Source organism: Borostomias antarcticus (assembly GCF_949987555.1).
Source record: "Borostomias antarcticus genome assembly, chromosome: 13".
Taxonomy (NCBI): Eukaryota; Metazoa; Chordata; class Actinopteri; order Stomiiformes; family Stomiidae; genus Borostomias; species Borostomias antarcticus.
Window position 1 is genome coordinate 22,746,197 of NC_140246.1, and position 10,000 is coordinate 22,756,196.

General features: G+C 56.8%; 1 protein-coding gene across 1 annotated transcript in view; it reads right to left on the minus strand.

Moving 5' to 3' along the window:
• LOC311317191 (cullin-associated NEDD8-dissociated protein 1) overlaps positions 1-1,795 on the minus strand; it is a 36,370-nt gene extending 34,575 nt beyond the window's left edge. The window contains exon 1 of the mRNA XM_084448230.1: positions 1,555-1,795. Coding sequence (XP_084304356.1) covers positions 1,555-1,622 — 68 coding nt within the window. The 5' untranslated portion in view covers positions 1,623-1,795. The remainder of the gene's footprint in view (positions 1-1,554) is intronic.
• Between the last annotated feature and the right edge of the window lie 8,205 nt (positions 1,796-10,000).

Sequence of the window (10,000 nt, forward strand, 5' to 3'; positions counted from 1 at the left end):
TGAGGGCTGGGGCTTGGACAGGGTTAGGGTAACTGAGGGCTGGGGCTTGGACAGGGTTAGGGTAACTGAGGGCTGGGGCTTGGACAGGGTTAGGGACATGTTTAGGGGGCTTAGGACAGGGTTAGGACTGGGGGCTTGGACAGGGTTAGGGCTAGTCTAACTGAGGAGGGTTAGGACAGGTGAGGAGAGACAAGTGAAGGTGAATCCCAAGGGACTGACTCTAGATGATACCAATCATAATTTTAACCCTCCACAGACCACTAGGCCAGACGAGAGAAGTCTCTCTCCAGGTAGATACTACTGGTCAAAATGCTGGTCTCTCTCTCCAGGTAGATACTACTGGTCAAAATGCTGGTCTCTCTCCTCCAGGTAGATACTACTGGTCAAAATGCTGGTCTCTCTCCTCCAGGTAGATACTACTGGTCAACTAGCTTTTCTCTTTCTCAGTCTGCTGTGGGTCTCATTAAACTGTCCTTCGTGCCTGCCAGAGACTGTGCTTCCCACTCCATTCATGCTCCACAGACACTGGTAACTGGCAGTGGCACAGACATCAATACTCCCAGGTGCTGCCCCTCTCCAGTCCGACCACCAGCGGGACACCATCTGACATCAGGGTGAATTAATGAGGGTGTGGTTGAAACGTTAGGAGAATGATGGAATGCCAAGTGACTGCAAAGTAGTCAGAGTTGCTTGAACATACCAGCGCGCAATTTGCTTAGATACGTTACCTTGTGAAATCACTGCCATGGTGTGAATAACTTAACAAATGTAACATTAACGCCCCCCCAACCCACCACCACCCCCCCCCCCCAACACCAACACTCAGGCGGCCTTCAAGTTCACGCAACGCATCTTGCATTCATCAACTGGTCCTAACTTTATAGCTATACTGGCTAATTCAAGACTCGAACAGATGATATTGGTGCATTATCCAACTACCTAGCATTGGCTGCTAGCTAGCTAGCTACAGACCAACTAGTTGGTTTGTAGACTAACGGAAACGTTACTAGTTTGCTAGCTTCTGTTGTTAGCTTTCTAGCTAGTGCTGGCTAGCCGGTGCAGCCCAGCCTGACAGCTGACCGCTAGCTAGCTAGCTCACGTTACTGGGCTAGCTGACTAACGTTACTGGGCTAGCTGTCTATTCATCCACGTAGACGCTTCATCCGTGAAAACCACGAGCATGACAGCGTGTGCAGAACTGACACATTAAAGGAATAGTCAAACATGTCCGGTGATGTTCGTGCTAGTTAATGCATCTCGTCGCAACTAACGTCCCTAGCCCTGGTGCGTTAGCATGGCTAGCTAGTTGGATCCTCCTGCGGTGTTCTGGCTCCTAACGTCGTTAGCCTAGCTAGCTGGTGAGCTAGCAGGACCTGAGGCCTAGCTAGCCTGCGTTAGCTCGCTAGCTTGAGCAGTGTGTTCATCCCTGCTAGCACCAGCTAGCTAGGCTCACGGGTTGTGAATAAGGTTATATCACGCCAACGCGGAATGCACGCGGAAGTCTACATGGCAGGATGTAATGTATGTAACTTTACCATGATCAGGGTTATTTACCTGAAATCCTTGTCACTCGAAGTCATTTTTTCCAAAAGATTGGAGATGTGATACGAGGCGCTCGCCATGTTTGCAGTCTGTTGAGGAGCCTGCTCACGTTAGCCTATCACCCGGGACACAAACTAGATATCCACTTATCCAGCTAGCTTAGTTATTTCTCTCTATTCGTGATTCAAATCTATTCAGTTCCTGCCAATGTCCTTGAGATGGAGGAGACGAGGATCAGCAGCTGAAGAGCGAGTAGTTGGGTTTCATCCCGGGGAGTTTGGATGTGTTTGAATGGAGGATCACTTCGCTCTGCAGAGGCGGAACCAGACCAGAGACGCTTCACTAGAGGTCAAAGTTGAGAGCAGGGACTCTAACAGGGAGTGTCCAACAACACCGCCACAAGCCAGCCTATAGTTGTAAATGTATAGCAGTCTACTCATATAATGTTGCAGCCATAATAAACAAAGCGTTTATGATTTACAGGGGAAGTGTTAGATTTCCCTATTGGGAACTTTTAAGCAGACATGGGTCCGCCTTGGAAAGGCAGGATGACACCTGCCACACGCCCCCCAAACCTGTGTATTGTAGCCTACATTGAACCATTGGTGTGAATAAATGTTCATGGAAGCATATCTAGTGTGCAGATTCTGTTTATCTATTCTGTCCAGCACCTAGAGCTTATCACTTTTGGATGTGCACACTTTTTAAACCTTTTTACCACTTACATGTGACAAATGACAATCTAAATCTGAAATGTGTCATATTATTGATGAGAATAATGTAAATTTGAACAGTTACAATTAATTATATTGAGACCGTATTCCATGTAGCCTACAAGAGATTAATTGATCAAGTGTCTGTGTGCGTGCGTGCGTGCGTGTGTGTGTGTGTGTGTGTGTGCGTGCGTGTATGTGTGTGTGTGTGTGTGTGTGTGTGCATGCACTGCACGTGTGTGTGTGTGTGTGTGTTTGTGTGTGCGGGTGTTCTTCACATTTGCTTCTGTTCAAATGGGTGCTACTGGCTGTTCAAGACTGTGACAAAGGCTACGGCCGAAACGTTGTGGACTATACTCTTTTGCATCAAGACCTGATACTGCTACCAGCACCTCTTTGAATATTCCTAGTGTGCGTTTTCTTCTCTTTGCTGGTGGCTGCTTAGCCATCTCTCCAGGTCTCTGTTGAAATTCTGCTCACAGTGTCTCCAACAACGTTGCTAATTCTGACTCAAATCAAATATGGCACGGTTTGATGCGCTGCCATGTGTTTGGTGATGCACTGAGGTCAAACACGATTGAAATTACAATTACCCTCTTTACTGCTGGGCTGCAGGGCAGCAACCTACTACAGGCTACACACACAACACACACTCTTCATTCCTACTGCAGGCTACACACAGAACACACACTCTTCATTCCTACTGCAGGCTACACACACAACACACACTCTTCATTCCTACTGCAGGCTACACACACAACACACACTCTTCATGTCACTACCCATGCCTCTAACCCTGCCTCTCTGCCTGCCCCTAACCCTATCTCCGAGAACGAGTCCCCTGGCACCTCCCAGAGGGCGCAGAGGGAACTGCGGGCTCGTCGGCGTGAGCAGCTGCCAGTCATTCCGGTGATTGCACCCCATCCTGGCCAGCCACCACCTGCAGCCCATCAGCCCAGGAGGTTAAGAAGCCACTCCACACAGCATGCGGCGCCAGATCGTTGAATTCCCATGTGGTAACCTCACGGCTCTAGCTCCCTTTACCTTGCCTGTTTTTTACCTTGCATGTTTTTGACCTTGCTACTGTAACCACCGTTTTTGTCCCCTGAGCTTTTTATTTACCTGTCTTGTTTTTGGTTTACCCTTCCAGGACTCCCGCCATTGCCTGAACCCAGCCTGCCTGACTACCCTGCCCGTCTACCAAACCCAGCCTGTCCGACTACCCTGCCTGTGTAACAAACCCAGCCTGCCTGACTACCCTGCCCGTGTACCGTACCCTGCCTGGATTATTGACTATTCTCTGCCCAACCCTGGACTGTACCTTGAACCAATTAAACGCGCCATCTTGGCTTCTCCCCCTTATCCTGCCGTCGTGTCTGCTCTTGGGTTCACCTCCTGACCCCTTAACAGAACGATCTGGCCAAGACATGGACCCAGCGGACGTCGACGCCATACGCACTGCCATCGCCAGCCAAGGTACGCTGATTGGGAGACACGACTCTGACCTCCAACATGCGGCCAGTGCCATGCAGGGCCTCTCCACCAGCGTGAACGCGCTCGCCACCCAGGCAGCCCAAACCGACCAGGGCCTGCAGGCTCTCACCCAGGAGTTCCGGAACCTGATCGCCCACCTTACCCCTCTCCAGGCCCCAGCACCACCCCAGGACCAAGCACCACACCAGGACCAGCCCGCCGCTCCAGCTCCTGGCGAGGCCGCTTCCCCCGCTCTGCCCCGGAGAGAGCCCAAGCTCTCCAACCCCAGGCCATTCGACGGCGACCTGGCTGAGTGCGGGTCCTTCCTGATGCAGTGCAAATTCATTTTCGCTCACCAGCCTAGCCGGTATTCTGGGGACGCGGAGAGGATTGCCTTCGTCTCCAACCTGTTGACCGGCCAACCCCTCCACTGGTTTGAAGCAGTCTGGGAGTCAGGGGCGGCCTGTTTCGGGTCCTTCGAGACTTTCTGTGTGGAGTTTAGAAAAGTTTTCGACCATCCAGCCCACGGCCGCGACTCCGCCTCACGCCTGCTCCATCTCCAGCAGGGCACCCGGAGTGTGGCAGAATTCTCTGTGGAGTTCCGCATCCTGGCTGCGGGGAGCGGGTGGAACGATGCCGCCCTCCAGACCGCGTTCCGCTCAGGCCTCACAGAGACTATTAAGGATGAGCTGGCGCTCAGGGAAGATGCCACCTCCCTGGACAACCTCATCTCGCTCGCTGTGAAGATGGACAACAGGCTCCGGGAGCGCAGGAGAGAAAGAGCCACCCGTCCCTCTGGCTCTGTCCGGCCCCCCAGTCACCGTCCCCCAGGCCAGCCGGCCCCCTTCTCGTCTCGCCCCGACTCCGCCCCCCTGCGCTCCTCTGCTCTGTCTGCCTCTCCATCCCCTGAGGACGAGCCCATGGTATTGGGCGGGGCTCATCTGACCGCTGAGGAGCGCCTCCGGAGGGTTACAGAGGGGCTCTGTTTCTATTGTGGCGGCCCTGGACACACCCGGAACACCTGCCCGAACCGCCCAAAAGCTCCAGCCCGTCGGTGAGAGGGGTGTCACTGATGGGCGGCGTACTCACCCCCAGCCACCAGGGGCGCCTGCACTTGGAAGCCGTGGTCACATCTAACAACCGGCCATTCCCCGTACCTGCTCTGATTGACTCGGGCGCGGACGACTGCTTCATCGATGCCACGCTCGTCCGTCAGGCCGGCATCCCCACACAACCCCGGGACACGCCCCTTGCCGTTCACGACCTCAGCGGGAGACTGCTGGCCGAGGTCACCCAGGTCACAAAGCCCTTGGAGATCCGTCTGTCTGGCAACCACCACGAGACCCTCTCCCTGCTGGTGATCTCATCACCCCAGAGTCCCCTCGTCCTGGGGCAGACCTGGCTCCGGCGCCACAACCCCCACATCGACTGGGAGACCAACAGGGTGATTGGCTGGAGTCATCACTGCCACAGGACCTGTCTCACCTCTGCCACCCCGCCTACAGAGGGCGTCAGCGCCTCACTGGAGCCACCTGACCTGTCCACGGTTCCCTCCATCTACCATGACCTCGGAGAGGTGTTCAGCAAACAGAGGGCCCTCTCCCTGCCTCCTCACCGCCCCTACGACTGTGCCATTGAACTGCTTTCAGGAGCGCCCCTGCCCTCCGGCCGTCTGTTCAACTTGTCTCGTCCTGAGAGAGAGGCCATGGAGAAATACATCCACGAGTCCCTGAACGCCGGCCTCATCAAGCCCTCCAGCTCACCCGTAGGAGCGGGCTTCTTCTTCGTGGGCAAGAAAGACGGCACCCTACGCCCGTGCATCGACTACCGGCGATTGAACGACATTACAGTCAAGAACCGCTACCCCCTGCCGCTCATCGCCTCCGCCTTCGAACCGCTCCAGGGCGCCACAGTGTTCTCCAAGCTCGACCTCAGGAACGCTTACCACCTAGTGCGCATCAGGAAAGGAGACGAGTGGAAGACGGCCTTTAACACCCCCCTCGGACACTGAGTACCGCGTCATGCCCTTCGGCCTAACCAACGCCCCGGCCGTGTTCCAAGCCCTAGTGAACGCCGTCCTCAGAGACCTCCTCAACCACACCGTCTTCGTCTACCTGGATGACATCCTCGTCTTCTCGCGCACCATGGAGGAGCACACCGGGCACGTCAGGCAGGTCCTCCAGAGGCTCATGGAGAACAGGCTCTACCTCAAGGCGGAGAAATGCGAGTTTCACGTGCCCACGATCCAGTTCCTGGGTTTCGTCATTGAGGCCGGGAGGGTGAGGGCTTCCCCAGAGAAGATCAGGGCGGTGGTTGAGTGGCCGGTCCCCACCACCCGCAAGGAGCTCCAAAGGTTCCTGGGGTTCGCTAACTTTTACCGGAGGTTTATCCGGAACTACAGCCGGGTGGCGAGCCCCATGACAGTGCTGACATCCACGGCCATCCCCTTCGCCTGGACCCCTGCGGCGGACGTGGCCTTCAAGGCCCTCAAGGCCCTGTTCACCTCCGCACCTGTCCTCATCCAACCGGACCCCTCACTCCAATTCATCCTGGAGGTTGACGCCTCCGACACGGGGGTTGGGGCGGTCCTGTCCCAGAGGGCCGTGACGGACGGCAAGCTCCACCCCTGCGCCTTCTTCTCCCGCCGCTTGGAGCCGGCCGAGAGGAACTACGACGTAGGAAACGGGGAGCTTCTCGCGGTCCAACTCGCACTGCAGGAGTGGAGGCACTGGCTGGAGGGGACGGAGCAGCCGATCATCGTGTGGACTGACCACAAGAACCTGATCTACATCCGGGACGCAAAGAGGCTGAATCCCCGGCAGGCCAGGTGGGCTCTGTTTTTCGTCCGCTTCAATTTCACCCTGACCTACCGACCAGGGTCCCGCAATGTGAAGCCAGATGCTCTCTCACGCCAGTTCTCGCCCCCGGAGCGGAGTGCAGAGCTGGACACTATTCTGCCCTCCTCCTGTGTGGTGGGTGCTCTCACTTGGGAGGTAGAGGGGATCGTGAGGGAGGCCCAGAGGACTCAGCCAGACCCAGGCGGTGGTCCGGCAAACCGCCTCTTTGTGCCTGACCGGGTCCGTACCCAGGTCCTCCAGTGGGCCCACACGTCCCAGTTCGCCTGTCACCCAGGAGCCAGCCGCACGCTAACCCTGCTTAGGCGCCGGTTCTGGTGGCCCACCATGGCCGTCGACACCACCAAGTACGTCCAGGCCTGTACGGTGTGTGCCCGGAGTAAGTCCTCCCACCAGCCCCCTTCAGGACTTCTGCGTCCCCTGCCTGTTCCCGGCCGACCCTGGAGCCACATTGGGTTGGACTTCGTCACCGGTCTCCCCCCATCCCAGGGAAACATGGTGATCCTGACCATCATTGACCGTTTCTCGAAGGCTGCCCACTTCGTGCCGCTGCCTAAGCTCCCCTCTGCCTCTGAGACTGCGGACCTGCTGGTGACTCACGTGGTCCGTCTCCATGGCATCCCCCTCGACATTGTGTCAGACAGGGGGCCGCAGTTCACCTCTCGGGTCTGGAGGGAGTTCTGTCGGGCTATGGGGGCCACTGTCAGCCTGTCCTCGGGCTTCCACCCCCAGACCAACGGGCAGGCGGAACGGGCCAACCAGTACCTGGGCACTGCCCTGCGGTGCATCACGGGCCGGAGCCCGGCCTCTTGGAGCGAGCGCATCTCCTGGGTCGAGTACGCCCACAACACCCTGCCCAACGCCTCCTCAGGTCAGTCCCCGTTTGAGTGCTCCCTGGGTTACCAACCGCCCCTTTTTCCTGAGCAGGAGGAGGAGCTGGCTGTCCCGTCAGTCCAGTCCCACATTGACCGCTGCCGCAGGATCTGGAGGACCGCCCGCTCGGCCCTGCTCCGCTCCACCCGCAGAAGCCAGCGGTATGCGGACCAGCGTCGGACCCCGGCCCCCAACTATGTGCCTGGCCAGGAGGTCTGGCTCTCCTCCAGGGACATTCCGCTGCAGGCAGTTTGCAGGAAGCTGGTCCCCCGCTTCCTCGGCCCCTACGTCATTGAGAGCGTGGTCAACCCTGTGGCGGTCAAGCTCAGGTTGCCCCCCGCCATGAGGATCCACCCGGTCTTCCACGTCTCCAGGATCAAACCTGTGAAGGTCAGTCCCCTTTGCCCCCCAGGCGATGCTCCCCCCCCGTCCGCCTCATCGACGACCATCCGGCCTGGACTGTCCGGCGGTTGCTGAGGGTCCGTCGCCGGGGCCGGGGTCTGCAATACCTTGTCGATTGGGAGGGTTATGGGCCTGAGGAGCAAAGCTGGGTGCCCCGCAGGCACATCCTGGACCCCTCTCTTGTCCGGGATTTCCACCGGGCCCACCCTGGCCTGCCTGGTCGGTCGCCGGGAGTCGCCCGTAGAGGGGGGGGTCCTGTCACTACCCATGCCTCTAACCCTGCCTCTCTGCCTGCCCCTAACCCTATCTCCGAGAACGAGTCCCCTGGCACCTCCCAGAGGGCGCAGAGGGAACTGCGGGCTCGTCGGCGTGAGCAGCTGCCGGTCATTCCGGTGATTGCACCCCATCCTGGCCAGCCACCACCTGCAGCCCATCAGCCCAGGAGGTTAAGAAGCCACTCCACACAGCATGCGGCGCCAGATCGTTGAATTCCCATGTGGTAACCTCACGGCTCTAGCTCCCTTTACCTTGCCTGTTTTTGACCTTGCCTGTTTTTGACCTTGCTACTGTAACCACCGTTTTTGTCCCCTGAGCTTTTTATTTACCTGTCTTGTTTTTGGTTTACCCTTCCAGGACTCCCGCCATTGCCGGAACCCAGCCTGCCTGACTACCCTGCCCGTCTACCAAACCCAGCCTGTCCGACTACCCTGCCTGTGTAACAAACCCAGCCTGCCTGACTACCCTGCCCGTGTACCGTACCCTGCCTGGATTATTGACTATTCTCTGCCCAACCCTGGACTGTACCTTGAACCAATTAAACGCGCCATCTTGGCTTCTCCCCCTTATCCTGCCGTCGTGTCTGCTCTTGGGTTCACCTCCTGACCCCTTAACACTTCATTCCTACTGCAGGCTACACACACAACACACTCTTCATTCCTACTGCAAGCTACACACACAACACACACTCTTCATTCCTACTGCAGGCTACACACACAACACACACTCTTCATTCCTACTGCAGGCTACACACACAACACACACTCTTCATTCCTACTGCAGGCTACACACACAACACACACTCTTCATTCCTACTGCAAGCTACACACACAACACACACTCTTCATTCCTACTGCAGGCTACACACACAACACACACTCTTCATTCCTGTCTGGGTTCCCCTGAGCCCTAGAGCCTCTGCTGGGAGAGGGGAGGCGTGGTCTGGTACTGGACCGTTCCAGAGACGCTAGCCCTGACCCTGACCCTAGCCCTGGCCCTGCCCCGGACCCTAGCCCCGGCCCTAGCCCTGGCCCTAGCGCAGCCCTAGCCCTGGCCCTAGCCCTGGCCTTAGCGCGGCACTAGCCCTGCCCCGGACCCTAGCCCCGGCCCTAGCCCTGGTCCTAGTCCCGGCCCTAGCGCGGCCCTAGCCCTGGCCCTAGCCCTGGCCCAGCACAGATACAGTAGCTGTACATCTGGTCTAGTCTGGAGGACCACGAATGAGACAAGGACTTTTTCTTCCTGGTCAGGAAATTAAACTCTCTCTCTCTCTCTCTCACACACACACACAGACACACTTGCAGCCACTCAGATTCTATCAAGCTTATTGAAGGAGCTTCTGTTGTTTACAAAGAGCTTTGTTAACATTAGCCACAATGTGACTGAGTAATAGCAGGAATTGAGGGTGAGAAATTGTGGTCTGGCAGGAGAGACCAGAGGAGGAGAGCAGGAGACTGAAAGATGAGAGGAGAGACTAGAGGAAATATGGAGGAGAGGAGGGGAGGAGGAGAGATGGAGGGGAGGAGGAGGGGTAGAGGAGAGATGGAGGAGAGGAAACGGAGAGATGGAGGGGAGGAGGAGAGATGGAGAGGAGGAGGTGTATATCGTGCTATGCACTGTATGTATATCGAGTTGTGTACAGAAGCTGGTTGCCCTGAAACAGGCTTGTTCTGTTCTGATATGTGTTGCTTAAATGGCTCAGCGTGCTATTAACCCTTTTCTGCCTCCCCTCTCCCTAGTACCTCTCTCTCTCCCTCCTATCTTCTAACCAGGTCCAGTAGATGCCCCACTGTCACCCGCAGACCACCCTGAGTCCGATAGATACCCCTGTGTCAGCTGTGGATGTCGTAGTATTTAGTTAACACACAC